The sequence below is a fragment of the Tauraco erythrolophus genome, chromosome 1 (genome assembly GCF_009769465.1).
Source record: "Tauraco erythrolophus isolate bTauEry1 chromosome 1, bTauEry1.pri, whole genome shotgun sequence".
In the NCBI taxonomy this organism is placed as follows: Eukaryota; Metazoa; Chordata; class Aves; order Musophagiformes; family Musophagidae; genus Tauraco; species Tauraco erythrolophus.
The window spans coordinates 7,523,243-7,541,818 of record NC_141465.1 but is presented as its reverse complement, the minus strand read 5'-3'; the positions used below and the strand labels follow the sequence as shown (position 1 = coordinate 7,541,818).

At 47.4% G+C, this 18,576-nt stretch overlaps 2 protein-coding genes across 3 annotated transcripts; both read left to right on the top strand.

Moving 5' to 3' along the window:
* Window positions 1-2,679: 2,679 nt before the first annotated feature.
* Window positions 2,680-6,078, top strand: GTPBP8 (GTP binding protein 8). 2 transcript variants are annotated; one of them, XM_086621448.1, is made up of 7 exons: window positions 2,680-2,973; window positions 3,320-3,418; window positions 3,942-4,072; window positions 4,417-4,516; window positions 4,928-5,046; window positions 5,278-5,404; window positions 6,057-6,078. In XM_086621448.1, exons 1-6 carry the CDS (start codon window positions 2,680-2,682, stop codon window positions 5,360-5,362), a joined length of 828 nt encoding a protein of 275 aa, XP_086477574.1. In that variant the 3' UTR covers window positions 5,363-5,404; window positions 6,057-6,078. The 2 variants fall into 2 exon arrangements, with proteins under 2 accessions (XP_086477574.1, XP_086477489.1); XM_086621363.1 differs by lacking the exon at window positions 6,057-6,078 and having other exon boundaries at window positions 5,278-5,458.
* A 9,192-nt stretch (window positions 6,079-15,270) lies between these two features.
* TAF13 (TATA-box binding protein associated factor 13) lies at window positions 15,271-18,305 on the top strand. Its single transcript, XM_086621154.1, has 4 exons — window positions 15,271-15,300; window positions 15,449-15,527; window positions 16,040-16,137; window positions 17,440-18,305. The coding sequence occupies exons 1-4, from the start codon at window positions 15,274-15,276 to the stop codon at window positions 17,608-17,610; spliced, it is 375 nt and encodes a 124-aa protein (XP_086477280.1). The 5' UTR covers window positions 15,271-15,273; the 3' UTR covers window positions 17,611-18,305.
* Window positions 18,306-18,576: the final 271 nt, after the last annotated feature.

The window sequence follows — 18,576 nt, the reverse complement described above, 5'->3', positions numbered from 1 at the left end:
ATGATCAGATTAATACTTTGCCTGCATCAGAAATGCTTTTGGGCCAGATCATTAGGGAATATTGTAATCTGAACATTCACACTAATGAGTTTTGGGTGGAGTTTTTTTACTTTTTAGTTGGTTTTTTTTGTCTTAGAATGTCCAGCCCTTACAAGATTTCTGGCTTTGAATTCCTTCTGGAGGAAAGAGACACCTTTTTTTTTTTACTTCTAAATAGAATAGTTTGCATAGAGGAAATTGCAGAGCTTCTTAGCCCTTTATACAAGTAATTCAGCCTTTAAAACTGTTTATCCTACTAATTCTAGTTCCTAAACCACCTTCCAAGTGGAAAGAACATAGGCTGCCTTTTAGGAGAAAGCACAGATTTGGACACAGTCAGTAGTGCTCTTAATATCATAAAAAATCAGAAAGGTCGGTGCATGTGCTCTGACCTTTCTGGCATGCTTCCTGGTGACAATTTCTGGTCTTGGTTCCTCTTCTTGGAAATGACGCTCAAAAGCCCACTTGGCTTTGGCTCACAGGACCTGGACCAACGACCCCAAACACTCAAGGAGCCCCTGCTGCTCTCCCAGAACTCCATTTCCAGCTGGTCTCACAGCTACTCTTCTCTGAAGGTATCTGAAATGAATGATGGTTTGACGTGTCGCACGGTGCTGCGATAGACAAGATCAGACCAGACCAGACAACTGGTGTCACTACTTCCTCCCAGCTCCACGCTCTTGACCATTTTTTGGGATTTAGGTCAGTGTCAATGGTTATAGACCCCTCTTTCATACTCCAAAGCAATGATTGTCAGAGTTTTTAATGTGGACTAAATTATTTTTGTTGTCATTCCCTAATATCTGAACTATATAACCCATAACTGAAGAGAGACATCCACTGCCACAGACACAAGCCATAGGCAATTTTAGTTCAAATGCCTAATGTTTGGCGATAAAATATGGAATAGAAAGTAGAGTCTTTCAAGGGAGATATAAAGCAGGCTTAAATACTGATATTTTACCAGCTCTGTCCACAGTAACCTGCCTCTTCCAGTCTCCATACGGTCTGTCCTCTGAGAACCTAGACTGCAGTTTAGTCCAGGAAAAAACTTCCACTGAAATGCACAGTTCTGATCTTCAGGTTTTAGATGTGGGTCTACTGGATGCTCTTTTTTATCAAGCCCTTTGCTAAAATGAGAAGTACTCAGAAGCTCCTGAAGTTTTCTCTGCTGCCTTCCCTCCTGCCTCTGGCTGGCTTTTCTGGGAGCAATGTGCTGAGGAACATGTGCTTGGTAAGGGTAACTACCTTAGGGGAATTTCAAATAGGCAAGTCTGCTGCCAGCAGTGGTAGAGCTGTGTGGGACACTGAGACAAAAATACCTAAGAGCACTCCCTCTGTTTCACGTGTCACGGTTTGGCATAGAAATATGGAAATCTGCCTACTGGAGTGATTATGAGCATCATCTCTGGCCAGAGTGGTTTTTCTCTTGCTAGACTACCACAGATTTCACTTAAATTAGGTTACTGCATTACCACCAAAACAAAAAGAAAAAAAAAAAAAGCAATGTTCCTGAAGTAATTCTTAAAAGGTTTATTCTCCTACTTTTTTTCTCTGCATTTATCTATGGTGATTTGCACCACTGGGGGTGACAGGAGAGAGGCCTGCTCTGTAGATTTCAAACTGGTTTAGAACCAAATAAAAGTCATTTGTAGATTTATTTAGGAGCACTCTTCTAAGTATGCACCTAGCAGCTGGTGATTGTGGTCTGTCTTGAGCTATGCGTGTTTGAGCTGTCCTGCTGTGGAACAAAGCAGATTTTTAAGAGGACTTAACTTACAGGACTAAGAGAAAATACAGGCTTTTTCCCTAGGTTTACACCAGTAACTGCTTTCACTGGGCATAAACTTGAGAAGAAGTTTATCCGTTTCAGCAGAAGCTTGTCTCATTACAAAAGATTTCAAGGTATCTCTGAGAAACATGCAAGTTGCTGGCTGGGCTTTTCTTAGGGGACAGAAGTTCCCTCCCTATAGCTTTGCAACTGGGCTCGGTACAAGGAGAGTAGGATATAGCCTGCTATCCTGCCGTGGTCCTTCCTGGCCTTAAATCTATTCATTATCATCATTAAGCCACTCGGACTTACAGACTTTTGAACAGAGGACTGTGACTGCATAAGGAAAATGGATTTCTGTCTCAAAAGGCAGCTTTCCCCAGCACCCTCGGGTTTGCCTGGCTGTAAGGTCCAACATCAGAGCAGCACTTGGAAAGCTGATGGTTGCAGCAGACACGGAGGGCGCTGAAGGACACGGTTGCTTTGCCCCGTTTCATGGCCGCACAGGGCTTGAGCGTACAGAGCCCTTCGCGTGAGCGAAGTGTGTGGGTTGGCTTCGAGCCTATAGAGAACACGAGACGAGCAAGAACAAAAAATAAAAAGCCGAGGCTGGGGAAAACCTGCTGCTCTCCCGGGCTCTGATGGAGACGGAGCTTTACGAGGCGCGGCCGCGCGGGGGCAGCCTGGGGCGCCGGGCCGGGCCCGGCCCCGCTCCGCCCTCCCGCTTCCCCGGGCCCCGCTCCGCCCTCCCGCTTCCCCGGGCCCCGCTCCGCCCTCCCGCTTCCCCGGGCCCCGCTCCGCCCTCCCGCCCGCCGCCTGCCGGGGCCGGGCCGGGCCTGCGCCGGGCCGCGTCGTGACGCACCGCCGGGATGCTGCTGCCGCGGGCGGGCGGCAGGGCGGGGTGGTCCCCGCCGCCGCTGGCCGCCCTGTCCCAGGTGCTGCGGCTGGAGCGGAGCCGCCGCACCGGCGTCGTGTTCCCGCTGCAGAAGCTGGCGCGCTACCTGGCTCCCGGCACCGACACGGCGCGGTTCGGCCTCTTCCAGCCCAGCCTGGCCGCGCTGCAGCGCGCCGAGGCGCTCTTCAGGTCCGGCCGCGACCACACCATCGACTACGTGAGCTCCGCCGTGCGCATGGACCATGCCCCGCCGCCGGCCCTGCCCGAGGTCAGCGCCCGTGCCCTTCGGCGGGAGCCCGTGGCCGTGCTGGGCCGGCGGCTCCCGCGGCTGCCCGGGGCTGCTGGCGAGGAGAGCCGCGGGCGTGGGCAGCGTTTGTGCGGCCCGGGGGGGCGGCCGCGCGTGGCGCGGTGGTTGGTGCTTTTTTTAATCGTTTCTTTGTCGCTGCTCCCCCCACGCCGTGCGACTGGGCGGTCTGGTGCGCCCAGGGCACCGAGGGCTGACAAGCGACCGGGACTGACGGCGGCAGGAGCGTACCGCTGCCCAGACACGTGGGTCGGGGTGGCGGAGAGGCGTCCAGACACCGAACGCTCTCCCTCCGCCTCTCCTGCCGCAGGTGTGCTTCATCGGCCGGAGCAACGTGGGGAAATCATCTTTAATCCGGGCCTTGTTTTCCCTGTCTCCAGAAGTGGAGGTCAGAGTGTCAAAAACTCCGGTAAGGGCCGTTTTTAATTCCCCCCCTCGTGGCGAGAAGCAGGTGCCAGCCCAGGGGACGGGGCTGAGAAGGGCGGGGGAAGCAAGCTCCGGGGGCACTTGAAGCGGCAGGAGAGCGTGCCAGCCATGGTGGCCACCAGCTCACGGCGAGCGCAGGCCTTGCTCTAGCACAGGAAAAGGTGGAAAGAGTCCAGTGTAGCTCTTAGTCAGGGCTGGCACATGTGCCAGGCAGAATTGTGCAAGCCGAGCAGATGTGATGTAAAGCCCTTTGGGAAGAACCACGTACAGACACCCAGGAAGGTATTTTCAGTCTGGTTTAAGGATAGAGCCACACAGGATTGATTGCTACAAGGCTGGGAGACTGGGCAGCTTAAAGCAACAGCAGCGTTTTTGCAGCCTTCTTGGGGTGGGGGGCAGGGTATGCATGATACAGAGATGTTTTGTGGGGCATCTCGTAGTCCACTGCTTAAAGTAACTTTTTCAAAACATCCCCTTCCTTTGTCTTACTGAAATCCTCTCCCCAGGGCCACACCAAGAAGATGAATTTCTTCAAAGTAGGGAAGTACTTTACTCTGGTGGATATGCCAGGATACGGCTACCGTGCTCCCGAAGACTTTGTGGAGATGGTGGAGGCCTATCTGCAGGAACGGCGCACGTAAGGGACTCAACCGTACCACCACAGCACAAGGAAAGCCAGCCACCTAAATACAGCATGACGTAATTCAGTGAAAAAGTTCAGGAGGGGTAGTGACCTCCAGTGGTAGTACTGATTAGTTCGGATGTCTTTTCCCTGGGAATGTCTGTGGTGTCACTCATTCATGCTTAGTCAGATCAGACCAGGAGGAAGGATTGAGGTGCTGCTCCGTGCTGACCCTCAGGTCCCATGCATGGCTTTTCTTGGCTCTTCCTGGCCCCAGATCCCGTGTTACGTTTTCTTGCATATGAGTCTGGAAGTAGCAGGGCAGGCATGGCGATTACTGTTGCTTGTATTTCTGGCAGCTTGAAGAGGACCTTTCTATTAGTTGATGGTGTCGTAGGACTCCAGAAAACAGATCATATTGGAATAGACATGCTGGAAGAGTTTGGAATTCCTTATGTGGTAGGTAGTGCTTTGTTCTTGTGTTGGTTCTAAGCTACAGATAATCTATAAAGGTGTGCACCCTCTACCTGAGCTTAGGCGAGTTGTCCTACCTAAGTAGTAACACCCCCCCCTTTATTGTTAAGAAAATAGGCCTAAAATGTGTTGAGGGGGCAAGTGGGATTTAAGGGATTTTTTTCTTGATTTATTAAAGAGACACTTTTTTTTTCAGTACTCAGCTTGAGAAGCTTGATAAGGTCCATTCCTTTGCAGGCTATGCAAGTGTTTTGGTGAACTGCATTCAACTGTTTTTCCCTCTAGATATGACCCAGAGCTTTCAGCCTGCCTTGCAAGATGGTCCAGGCCTCTCCAGGCTAGCAGCAAAATAATCTTCTTTGCCTCTTTTAATCCTCCTTTTCTGGATTCATGCAGATGGTGTTAACAAAAATCGATCGAGCTTCCAGAGGACTGTTGTTAAAGAATGTACTGAAGATCCAGGAGTTTGTAAAGGAGAAAACTCAGGGATGCTTTCCTCAGTTATTCCTGGTCAGGTAAAGCTCTTCACTGTTGCTGTCATTTCCTTTCAGGTGATGATTTGGAGTAGGGCAAACAACATGAAACGGTCTGTCTGCTCCAGAGGATGGAGGGTGGGCTTAATTTAGCAAGGCTGTACTGCACGGTGGGAGGTGTAACGTAATACAGCCCGTGGCTGAGTTGGCCCGCGTTCCTCCGAGACCCTTCAGTGCACCTGGCACTGAAGAGCCACACCTTTGTTTCCACAGTTCTCAGGAGTTTTCGGGAGTTCACTTGCTAAGGTGTTTTGTAGCCCATGTGACTGGAAACCTGCCTGCTGTAGAGGGCAGCTGAAAAGACTGCCTCTGTATCTTCTCAGCTCGTCCAGAACAAAAGGTAACAGAAGCAGACATCTGGATTTTTGTTGTAAATAACTCGAGGTACTAGAAATTATTTTTGGATGAACGTGTATAAATTTTTGGATGAATTAATATTTGTAAGGATAAGCTTTATTTAATAAATTTATCAATTCAGGAAGTTTGCACTGTGAATGAATCCAGGTTATTATAAAACTGTTTTATAAAACCTACATGATTGTGCTAAGGAGAAAAAAGCAAAGAGAAGCTCCAAAGAGAAACTAAGCTTTAATACAGCATTTCCTCTCCCTCCAGCTAAACGTTCAAAACACTACCACTGCATGCCTAATCTGCTATATTTAGGATATTGGAGATAGTCTAGTAACTAATCTCATTATTAAAAGGCCTTAAGTTTAGAAAAGAAAAACTACAGCCCTAACATTAAGCAAACTGTCCTTGCCCAGTGGAATTGAAGGATACAGAGGTTGATGGAGCAGGGGCCAAAAACTAGCACCTGTGCAACCTGCCTGCTCTGAGGCGGTCTAGAGTGGAAATAGCCAACGTTTTGTCTCTGACGGTATTTTTAGGACGTCCTGCATTTTCTGCTTTTGTAACTCCTCTGCATCCTGTGTTCAACAGGAGCAGCGTGATAGCATGCCTTGCTTCCATTCATCGAGTTCTCCCTGTTCCAGGTGGATGAAGGAAAGGACACATCTTTAACGGGATCTGCTTTTTGATCACTGCTGGCTTGAAGCAGAGTGGAATAAATGACTGACACCCAGGAGAACTCTCTCCTTCTGCACTTTATCATCAGCCAGTGCTGCACCTACCCCCTGGTTTAAGTCGCGCACAAGGTTCTGCAGCTGCTCTCACATGAATTGCCAGAGATGCAAGATATTGTCTGTTACCTGCATCTGCTCTACCCTGGCAGCTGAGGCACAATACTGGTGTCCCGTACCCTTCAGGGGCACTGTGGCAGCTGGCAGAACTGTGTCCCACAGCGGCTAAGAGCACACAAAGTTGGCTTGTTACAAGGCACTGAATAGGCAAAAAAAGGACTGTCACTGTCATAGCAGTCATAGCAGTAGTTGTTACCAGAGAATTTAGACCAAAGCTATTATTATTATTAAGTGCCTGTGTCAAACTGGCACTCAGTCTTGTCATGTCTTAACATTGCCAAATTGTTGCCAGGTACTTACATTAAGTGTTTAAAACTCAAGAAAGGGCAGTTTTTTTGTGAATCACTCTGAGGTATTTTTAGTGGTTTGTTTCATTCTGGAATTTCTTGTACCTCTCAGACTAGACACGAGGTGAGGTCTGTTTTCAGCATACATGTAAAAAGTGGAGGGGGTGAGGAATGCAGTAGAAAAGATGTGGGTCTCTAGTTTTCACATCTTAGCAGAGATCAAACCTGTAATTCTCTTAATATTTTACCTCTAATCCCATAATGCTCCAGAGCAAACCAGCCCATGGGATGCTTGATCCTAGGAGGAAGTGCAGTAGTATCACAGACAGATGGAACAGGTGCAGGTGAACAGTTCAGGAATAATATTTTCTTAGTATCTTAAAACCAGAATCTTCTAAAAGCATGAGTCTTGTCAAAGCTGTCATTTTCAAGGCCTCAGCCTTGACTGAAAAGCCTCTGAAAATATGCCTGTACAGTTAATGGGTATATGTCAAAGAAAGTGCTGTTCTCGTTTTAGTCTCTCTTCAGAACAAACCCCCTACAGTGCTAGGAGGTCTTTTATTGACTACTGAAATATATTAAGTATGTCTGGTAAATCCATTTGTAAGAATAAAAAGTGCTTTGAAATGGCAACAGACTGTGAATCGGACCCCATGATCCTTGTGTGTGTACAGCTGCCATGAGGTCTCCTTTGTGGAAGCCACATGGAGCCCGGCCATAATATTTTCTTACAGCTTTACTAGAAACAGTAGGTACAGTCTTATGCTGAAGAACCAGCTTTACCTCGAGCCAGATCTGGGGGTTCTGCTGTATTGGCCAAAAGATCTTCATTCACAAATGCTTCAAACACTGAAATAACTCTTGTGTTTTTCTCAGCCACCTGCAGGAGAAAACACATTTATTACATGCCAAGAAGCAGTACCCCTGTGGCAGGTAAGGTAGTAAATAAAATCAAGTCCTCTCCTTCACTTAAGAACTTACAATGTAAGTGCCTTCATGGGAAGATGTTTTGGGTAAACAGGTGTCTGACACACGAGCAGACTTCCTTCCCAGGTCCTTAAGGAACATGCTGTGTTTCTGTGTTGGGAACCGCACTTTCTCAGGCCAGCGACACAAAAGCTCTCCCCTTCATTTCCCCACTCGTTGATCAGCAGTGGGCCTGGCAGCATGCTGAAGTAGTAGAGATCACAGTTTTAAAGGCTTTTCATGTCTTAAATTGTTTGCAGTGCACACGCCACGCTGCAGGCACCCAGCATTACCTCGTAAACCTTTGCCACTTCCATGCTTGCTGTTTACAGTACAGGCTTCTCAGGAAAAGGATTTCACCTTGTGCATCCTCTCCAGTCTTTCAGCAGTACTGTGTGTTTTTCTTCCTCCACTGTGTCTGGTCTAGCCTGTCACCATAACCGTAGCACTACAAAGCCAGTATTTTGACCTTATTCTTGCAACAGCCCCCTAGAGTCACTATAGTGTAGAGTGCATTTTAATAAGGACCTGCACCGGACACCACGTCAATATTTCAGTTAATATCAATGAAGTAACCTAAACAGGTTTCTTGGGCAATTTTAAAAAGCAGAGGCTTTTTTTTTAGCAGGTAGACATTTCAGATGTAGCCTTTCTGAGGCATTTACACAGAGGCAACATGCACTAAGGCAGAAGGACCTCTGGTTTACTGTCACTTCGAAGGTTTTCTGTGTTGCCTTCCGTCACTCTTGTCTAAAAACTTGTTCCTTGGGCTCAGCATTGTTTTCATACTGTATTCAGAACTAGGATGTAGTAGTAATTCTTTGGTACAGTACAAAACAAATTTTGGATGCCAAACAGAACATGCCAAGTGTCGAATACAGGCAATTAATTTTGCATTAAGTGGGGGTGGCTGCCCATGAGAAGCAAAATACTGCTGCCTCAACTATCAAAGTTTCTGGCTGGCAAGAGAGGAAACTATTTTAGCAGCAGCTAATGTTCCCAGTCTGTGTCACTGACTAATCCTACACTCATGCTTGAGATTACTTTAGTATCTGCCTATCCCAGCTATAACATGATACTGTATTCTGTGGAGAAATTGTAGCTTTTTCTGTGCAGTCAGGGACAAACCCAGGGAGATGTGTACAACTTCTTACGTCTCTCTCCACTTAAGTGTTTTGGAAACAGAGTAAGACCAGAAACCATTTACAGAAGAGGCAAAGGAGGGAGGAATATGTTTTGGGTTTTGTCCCATGCTACAAACTGGGCACGCAATGAAGAAAGGCACAAAATTAAGAAAAGGCAAACTGATCTCGCATTACATCCCAAAATAAAAATGACTAGTTAATAAACTGAGAGGCCTGATTTACTTCTACAGCCCTCTGTACGAGAAGCTACCCTCTCCACCATATGGTATAACCAGTCCTCCAGCTTCCTTTTGTTCTCATCTGATGTGTTTGCAGCCAGTTGGTATCTAAAAGCACCACCAACAAAAAGTAATGTAAGCAGCCCTTCCTTTCCTGCACAAGTGATTTTAATACTGTTTGATGTGATTTGATCTGCTCCTAAGAACTAGCCACAGTATCGAGCTTGTGTGCACAGCTTTGTTTTAACACTAATTTAGCACTGTCCAAGCACTTGGTAAATACTTGATCTCTAACTACTGCAGATAGACCTAGTCTACTATAAGCATCTCTTACACAAACACAGAAAACTTCTGCTCAATAAGCTGATTATTGAGCAATCATCAACTGTTTAGTTAAATATACAGCAGATTTGATTTTTTTTCAGGGAAGGTAGTTCACATTTTTGTATTCTGATATTCTGCAGTGGCCTTTGTGCACCTTGTGGCACGTTTATAAAGTTTATACAATACAATAAATCCACCACTTGCACAGACATGTCTACTTAAACCAGTATTTTCTTTGAAAAACATGGAGAATGATGGAGAATATACTATGCTAATAAGCAGTAAGGGAGGTGGGAGGCAGGGAATAAATCTTGGCACTGTTTTTGCTACTGCTGTTCCCCAAGAAGCTATTCTCCACTGGTTCTTGTGTGACCAGTACAGCACTGCTGGGCTGTTGCCTTTGCCCCTGGTGCAAGTGCAGAATGTGGTGTCTTGGGATGGCAGCAGCCCCGAGCTCCCTCAGGGAAGGCCCTTTAGACTCAGACACCAAAAGGTGCTGTACTCACTTCTTTTGAATTCATCCCTTGGGATCCTTCAGTGCTTCATCAAAACTCTGTGACTCTACTCTCCAGTACGTTTTTGTTTCTCCAGTGTCTGCACCTCAGCTGCACCTTTTCCTTCTTCCTCTACAGCTTCCTAGAGAAAAATCTTTGTTCAAATTTAATATAACGAGGCATTTCTTACACCAGGAGAGTGAGCCTCCTACTGGAGGCATAATGGATTTTTCTTTACAAGCAAAAATTTCTTTAATATAAAAATTTTTCTTAAAGCAAAACCTGGCAAAGGCACAAGAAACTTGTATTTCTCGAATATCAGCAAAACTAGTTTAACCCCTTACAAAAATTTATGAAGGATGTAAGCTATTGTACAATTCAGAAGTGTTATTTAACAGGGCAAAACAAATGCACTCAGATCAAGGCCCATGTAGATTCAGCAGGACTTCAGAACCACAGCTGTACTGTGCTCAAACACGGTAAAAAACATTGCACTGATTATTTAGAGATTCTTTTTCTTCAGAAAAAGTAGGTGTAGGAAACCTGGTACTCAGCCCCCAATTACAAGAGACATTTCAGAAATTCTAGGAACTGATGATGGAATAAATAAAATAAGGAACAATACCGTTAGCTTGCAAACCTCGAGGAAGTGTTGGCAGGTAGATTTGTAAATAAGGCAAACAAGATGACAGTTTGCACACTGACGGGAGGTACTGCTGACAGCTTGGGCCCATAGCAGCCAGCGTTCAGGTGGTCCAAGTGTTTACCACGTTTGGGATAAAGGAATAGTTTTGGACAGTTTTTAAAGACCGTTCTAATAGAAAAATATTTCTTCTATTGCCTCCTTGGCAGCTCCCCAATGTAACTCCCAAGGCATAACTAAGACATTTGTTCTAAACCTAGTACTCTAAAGGAGTAGTTCTAAGAACTTCACCAACAATATTAAGAGTACAGTAAGCAGCTTAACAGTAGTACCATAAAAAAAAAGAAACTTTTTTTTTCTAGTATAAAGCATTTCAATGTTAAAGTTTCTTTAAGACATTAAGAAGTACTGACAGGTGTCCAAGCTGATGAGGATAAATCTTGTCCAAGCATTAGCTATTAAATTACAAAGAAACACAGTTCTCCTTGCAGCTCCAGGTGGGCACTTCAGCACCCATACGAGTTAAATGGCATGGTGCATAGGCCCTTCTCTCATAACCTACTTGAAAAGAGCATTACTTGATGTGATAGTTTGATGGGGGGGGGGGGTGTTCTGGTGGCAGGGGAGGGGATTTGCTCCCTGACCACCAGATCTGAGTCCCATCCCCCTCGGGGGGTTGAGCCAAATCGGCGCCTCTGCGAATTGCCCTATTTAAGTTGGGACAAAGGGACGGGAGGGGCTTTTTGTCTTTTGCCCAGGAGCAAGGAGAAGGGAGGAGGGCGCTGCCCTTGCTCCCTGGCCCCGGCCCGGCGGCTGCCCGGGCCGAGCCAGTGCCATGTGCTCAAGATGGCGCCGGCGGAGCCGCTTGGGGAACTCGGGGAGCGCCTCGCTCCCGGGGTGCTCGCCGGGCCGAGTTCACCTAGAGAGGACTGAGATCTGAGAGAAACGGCCACACGGACACCAGGTCAGTCAACATGGAGCGGGAGGAGGTGTGCTGGAGCTGAGTTTCCCTTGCAATCAGTGGTGAGCTGGCAGGCAGCCCCCCTGCAGCCAAGATAGACTCTCTCTCTCTCGGGAGAGACCCACTCGCGGCCCATGGAGAAGCCCACATTGGGGAAGAGATGCCTGAGCCCAGGAGAGGTCGTGGAGCAGGGGATGCACAACCAGGTACTGTTAATAATGGAGTTTGGGATGCACGACGAGGTCGTGAGGCACCTAGAGTCCATGGGACGACCCATGCTGAAGCGAGTGGCAACAGCTCCCTAAGAATCCGAGTCTGGTGAAGCCCACATTGGAGCAATCCGATGGGGAAGGATTGCATCCTGCGGGTAGGACTCAGCCTGAGAGAAGTTTGTGGATTTTTCTCGTGAGTAGGGGATCCACTGGAGCAAGGGAAAAATGGTGTAAGGACTCCTCCTCCTTTAAGAAAGGAGCGTCAGTAACAACATGGATGAACTGACCTGCACTCCCCCATTCCCTGTCCCCCTGCGCCGCTGGGGAGGAGGTAGAGCCAGGAACGAAAGGAAAAAAAGGGGTGGGGAGGTGTTGTTTTAAGATCTGGCCTTGTTTACTCTTTATTCTCTCAAGTAACCGGTTTTGTTTCCTTTTGTCGTTGTTTAAGCAACTGTTAATAAATTGTTTTGTTTTAAGAAAAAGCCTGAGTCATGTTTTGCTCAGGATCCTCAGTTCCTTTTATTATAAAACCACGACACTTGAGCAGCTTACCTGTGTCCATTTCTTTTGTTTGCCCCCCCTGACTTTTTTTGACCTAGTTTAGGCTAACAGCATGAAACATACCTCAGGAAAAAAAAAAAATTGTTTATTTAGATATTGAAAGGAGTCAAGTATTATATAGAAAGGAAAAGAGGATTTATGAGTCGCATTGTACTTGTTCTTTGGCTTAGGAGAAGCCATTCTGAGCTGGGTTTGGTCCCGACAGTGAGGGATTGCCACAGCAAGGACTGCAGATACCACTGCAGACTCCTACACTGAACGCTCAGTTCCAGTGGGAAGCGAGCAGCACACAGAAGTCACCACAATGCACTCGCATTGATTTAAGTCCTGCTTTTGATGAAAGAGTGGAACTCCATCCTCTGCATTAAACTTAGTTTCAAAGTTGTGGCCATGGGAAACTGCCATGCTTGTGGGGATTACCTTCCATTTCCAAGTTGTTAGGTCATGGTCAGTCAATTGTGCTTCAATCTGTGAAGTACTGAGAGCTGAGAAAAGCAGAAACTTAACTGAAAAGGCTACACATCCATTCCAGTTTCTTTAATTCCAGAGCTCATTTCTCAGAGAATGTATCTTCTTTTTTTGGATTTCCACCCTCACTGTCAAGAACAGCAAGAGCATCTAACTCCTTCTCTTTCCAACTGCCAACAGTTTCACTCACAAGCTTTTTGCCCTTAGCATACTTCAGCTCTCAGAGCCGTCAGTTACTTCACTGAAAAAAACACTAAGTCCATTCCCCTTCCTGTATGTTATGTATTATTAAAAGCATAATCTCGAATTTATTGATCTAAAGTAATTTACCATGTTAGAAAGCAAATGCTCTTCATGCACAGTGCTCAAATTCAAATCACCTGCCAAGCATGGATGCATGTTCCATGCTCACTTTATAAAGCAAAGAGGAGGAACTTACCCAAATCATGCTAAAAAAGAAGAGACAAGAATAAAGCCCAGTCTTTTGTCTCAGCTAAGCTAAAATGGTTCCACACGCAAGCAATGAAACAAGCTGTCCTTTTCTCCCTTTCTACCTATATTTACTTAGGCCATATTTAAAACCTTAGCATGTTGTAAGAATATGTACCAATACCTATACCAGAAAAGGAAGGAAAAAACCACACGTTCACAAGTTTACTTTCACCTTTTTTTTTCCCAATGGTCTAAGAGCTATAAAGTTTCTAAATATTTAGAATTCATACAGATTACAAGGACATTTACTTCTATGAAGCCTTTTCCTGACAGGGCAAGCAACTCTACTATAACTGCACTAATATCTTACCTTACAGTGCTTAGTTTCATCTTCAGTTTCTCCGGAACAGACCTGGGCATCAGCAAAAGCATGTTCTCTTCCAAGTCACAGATGATCTGAAAGGAAAATTCCAGAGTTCATTTGAGATTCTTTTTCTATAAAACCTTATACAAAGTGGTATGTAATCTTTCAACTTCTCAGTACCAGAAAAAAAAAAAAAAAAAAAAAAAAACAACAAACAGGCCCACTGGCTTCCATGTGACACCCTAGCTGCTATTTTTCCTAAAAATGAAAGTCAGAAATTGAAATTGGTTTTGAGCATTGATACAGCAAATCCACCATTTTTCATATTTGCAGAATACGTAGATTTATACTCATTACGAGCGCACAGGAACTGTCAGCTTCAAGACACAACTCAACTCCCAACAAGAGGCAAAGCAGAAGTTGCTCTCACATTAGCTATTCCAAAATGATCCGTTACAAGGATAAGCGTGCCTTCTTCACAAGCTTTGGGACGACAGGAGAGGCCAGTAAGGGTGGCAGCATGGTGGGAGTGTGTTACAGACCATCCAACCAGAGTAAGAAAGTGGATGGACACTTGCCCCCTCTTTAAACAACTCCAGGAAGTCTGTGTATCAGACTCTGGTTCTCATGGGTGATTTGAACCTCCCTGACATCTACTGGAAGGGCAACATGATGAGACACAAGCAGCCAAGATTTCTGTGGGGTGTCAGGAATAGCTTTGTGATACAGGTATTGGATGGGCCAGCCATGGTTGACACACAGCTGCTTCTGCTACTCACTGCAAAGGAAGAACTCATTGAGGATATGGTAATCAACTTGGCTGTAGCAGACTTGAAGATCCTGAGGGAAGTGATGAAAGAGAGTAGCAGATCTTGGATTTCAGCTTACTCATGGAACGACCACATGGGGTCCCATGGAAGGGAGCTCAGGAAAGCTGGCAGTCTTTAAAGAGAGCATCTTCCGAGTGCAAGACTGGGGTATCCTCCTACTCCGAACACAAGCAGGCATATTAGGAGATCGTTTTGGCTGCACTGGGAACCCATGACATAGCATCAACATAAAAAGGCAGCATGTAAGAGGTGGAAACAAGGAGAGGCTACAGAAGAGGCATTTAGAAACTCTCCCCAGGGTGCAGAGCTGGTGTGAGGAAAGGTAAACCTCAGCTGCAGCTGAGGCTTGTCAAGGACATGAAGAGCAACCAGAAGTTGTTCCCTTCTGCAGTTACACTGGCAGTAAAAAGCTGTACCCTAACGGCTGCATCTGAGGATGCTGAGAGCTGGCCAAGAGTCCTTGCAAAGTGGAGGCCCCTGACGACTAGAAGAAGGCAAACGTTGCACCCATCTTCAAAGATGCCAAAAGAACAATCCAGGGAAGTGCGGGCTCAGCCATCCTCACCTCTGTCCCTGGAAGAATCATGAGGTGAGTTCCCTTGGAGTGCATTTCTGGGCACGTGAAGGATGTGGAGACAGCGTGAGTTTACCGAGGGTCGATCATGCCTGAGCAGCCTGCCTGCCCTCTGTGACCAAACGGCCGGATTTCTGTGCGAAGGGAGCACAGCCCCTGCCGGACACCCTACATCCCGCAAGTCTTTGCACAGCCGGCTCGCTCCGCAGGGACGGGGCTCCGAGCGCGGCGCGGGGCCCCAGCCGTCCCGCCCGCCGCCGCTCCGTGCGGGAGCGCCGGCGGGGCCGCGGCAGCCGCGATGCCGCCGAAACACCACCGGGTAGCGCAGCCGCGGGCGGGCAGGAGGAGAGGGGAGGGGAGGGGCGGGCCGGGGCCGGGGCGCCCCCGCCGCACCGCCCCAGCTCCCGCCCCCCGCCGTACCGCAGCACAGCAGCCGCCGCCGGGGGGGGAGGGAGATGGGGATGGAGATGGGGATGGGGAAGCGGAAGCTCCTCCGTCTCACCCGGAAGCGCCCGGCGCGGTGTGGCGGCCATGGCTGACGAGGAGGAGGACGCGCCGGTAAGCAGCGAGGGGGGGACTGCAGTTCCCGCTGGACGGGGCGCATCCCACCCGTGGGAGGGGGCGGGCAGCGGAAAGGGGAGGGGAGGGGTCCCCCCCCACCGGCCCGAGCGCTGACGGCGGCCTCTTCTCCGCTGTGCCCGTCTAGTTTGAAGAAGACGCGGAAGACGCCGGCGGCGGGCTGGACGGCGGGCAGGGCAGGAGGAAGAGGCTGTTCTCCAAAGAGCGTAAGTCGAGCCGGGCCGGAGACCCTCGGCCAGTGCTGCCGGTCACTCGCTGCAGGGCTCTCTGTGGCTTTTAAGGACGATGCCCCCACCTCCCCACCAGCAGAAGCGCTGGAGGAGGCAGCCATGGATTTCCGAAACTCCGCTTTCCGTAGCAGAACAGCGGCGTTCACTCTGTGCCCTGGCAGGATGTGCAGAAAGGTGTCCTGTAGACCCCAAAAAATACTGCCGATGCATCCTTTGAACCTGCTTGTGCCAACAGTCACGCTGCCAGGCAGTGTTCGGTATTCGATAGGCTGAATGTGTGTTTAAAGAGGCTGTAAGATGTGTTTTCCAGTGTGCACAGCACTGGGCTTTTGTTGGTGTCTGCCTGCTTATTGCTCGTGTGTTTGCTCAAGAACTGCCTGCCCACCAGACGAGTGTGCCGCCCTGGTGCACGGGAGCTCTGACTAGATGTGTTGCTGACAGCACTCGATGGAGGGAAGGAGCCTCATGCTGGGTGTTTCTTTCTGCAGTAAGATGCATGATGTACGGATTCGGGGATGACCAGAACCCTTACACAGAATCAGTGGACATTCTTGAGGACCTGGTAATAGAGTTTATCACAGAAATGGTAAGTCAGATCTAGACAGCACCGTCAGAACAGTCTCACTAAGACCTCAGTCCTCTGACTCAAGTACTGCATTATCCCAGGCCAAAAACTGATGCCAGCAGGAAAAAGCTAAAGGCAAAATTCATGCATCTTGCTCCATGTGGGTTTAGAACAGTGTCTGAAGTCCTTCAGTAGCAGTCAGATTCGTATTGGTGGGGAGGAAATACACAGCTGACTTTGAGGTTCACTGCGGCACCACTGTATGTGCAGCTGAGAAAAGACAAGGCTCAGCTTTGAAAGTTTATCGAATTTTTGTGTTCTCCCACTGTCTTTACATGGATGGGAATGTGGCTCTGCCCTACAAAAGAAATGCACGCTTCTGAGACCTGAAAGCATCACTCTGCCAGATGTTTGGATGCTGTTTGAAAGCTCGTTTTGTTTTTTGAAAAAAGTTATTCCTACTGTTTGTAGATCCCCTGTCTTTTGAAAGGTTGGCCTTGCCTTCCCTTATCAAAGTGCCCTAAACTCTCCTCTGATAAGGGTACCACACGTTACTGCCAAGCTCTGCGTGATACTGTTCATCTTCAAGCATTCTGCACGCTGAGGGCCCTACCTGTGACCTGGCTTCGGCTGTGATGTTGTTACTGTTAGCTGTATGTAGTGGTGGGTGTAAATGACAGGCAGCGAGGACAGCAGAGTGACAGTTCAGTCCATGGTTTACTGGGAAGTTCTCTTGCAACTAGGTTGGTGCCCAGATCTTGCAATTGCTTGCTTACTTTTTTGATTATAAAATGATAGGAAATAAAGTGGAAGTGAGAGCTTAAAAAAACATTAAGAGGCAAAGGAACAGCGAGTCCAGCACAGGGCCACAAAGATGATTAAGGGAGTGGAGCATCTCCCTTATGAGGAAAGGCTAAGGGAGCTGGGTCTCTTTAGCTTGGAGGAGACTGAGGGGGACCTCATTAATGTTTATAAACATGTAAAGGGTGACTGTCATGAGGATGGACCCAGGCTCTTCTCAGTGGCATCCAATGATAGGACAAGGGGAAATGGATATAAGCTGGAACATAGGAGGTTCCGCTTAAACATGAGGAAGAACTTCTTCCCAGTAAGGGTAACAGAACACTGGAACAGGCTGCCCAGAGAGGTTGTGGAGTCTCCTTCTCTGGAGATGTTCAAAACCCACCTGGGCACGTTCTTGTGTGATCTGATCTAGGTGGTCCTGCTCCGGCAGGGGGATTGGACTAGATGATCCTTTGAGGTCCCTTCCAATCCCTAACCTTCTGTGATAACTGTGCTGACTTTCCTCTTTTCCTCTAACAGACACACAAGGCCATGTCGATTGGGCGGCAGGGTCGCGTACAGGTGGAGGACATTGTCTTTCTAATCCGCAAGGACCCCCGGAAGTTTGCCAGAGTTAAAGACCTCCTAACTATGAACGAAGAACTGAAACGAGCCAGAAAGGCCTTTGATGAAGCAAACTACGGATCCTGATCGTGCACACAGGCTGCGCCGGGGCATTATTTGGGCACGTGCTGCCCAAAAGGAAAGAATGTTGTGTGTGTTGTGTGGAGGGGTTATTCAGGATGGAGATCACTGCTGGGATGTCTGCCCTCGTTCCCAGCCTTTTCTGAAAAGTGTTCAAGCAGTCAAATGTTACCCGATGTATGTGGTATACTTCTGTATTTTTATACCATTTTATGAAATGAGAAAAGAGCTCTAAAGAGTCTTGGAGTGGCAGGAAATCTGTTTGAAGTAGGACTGTGGTTGAATCAGATATCTGGAGGGCTAATAAGGGGTGATTATCTACAACTATTTCAGTTATCACTGGGTATTCTGGTGACAAGAAACCTAGAAAATGAATCTTGGTTAACTGGATAAAGTCTCTGAGGCCAAACTACTCTACAAGTTCTGTTCTATGCTCTTTGAATAAACATTTGAAGTTTGTGCCAACACCTCATAACTAAACTTATATTGATCAATTCACTGAAGGTGCATAGTATAGAGGTTTCAGCACTTACTTGGCTAGGAAAGTTATTTTTTTCTTCTGTCCCAATGGGCACAGCTCTTTTGTTTTTTACCAGTGTTAAGCCTAGGAAATTGAAGTTAACCTATTCCAGATTTACTTACAGCCTTTCCTTACCCCTGTTAGGTAGGTGCTCTACAATAAAGCAGATTCCTGTTTTTCATTCTGAGACCTTCTTTCTTCAGTATTTCCTGGTAATCCTGCTCTTGGGACTTAGTTACAAGCAAGAGCCTGGCAGAAAGCTCTAACCCCATTGCTTGTTCTAAGATCTTTTCATTAATACATGTTGGAGTAGCTGTGCCTTATGCTGCCAAGCAAGCAAAAATTGCACTTACATTAAAAAGATTTCAGGACAGTGAGAAACATGTTCACTAGTCAGGAGTTTACCATTGCAGGCCACAGGTGTGCTTCCACCTATTTCTGGAGCAGCTCAG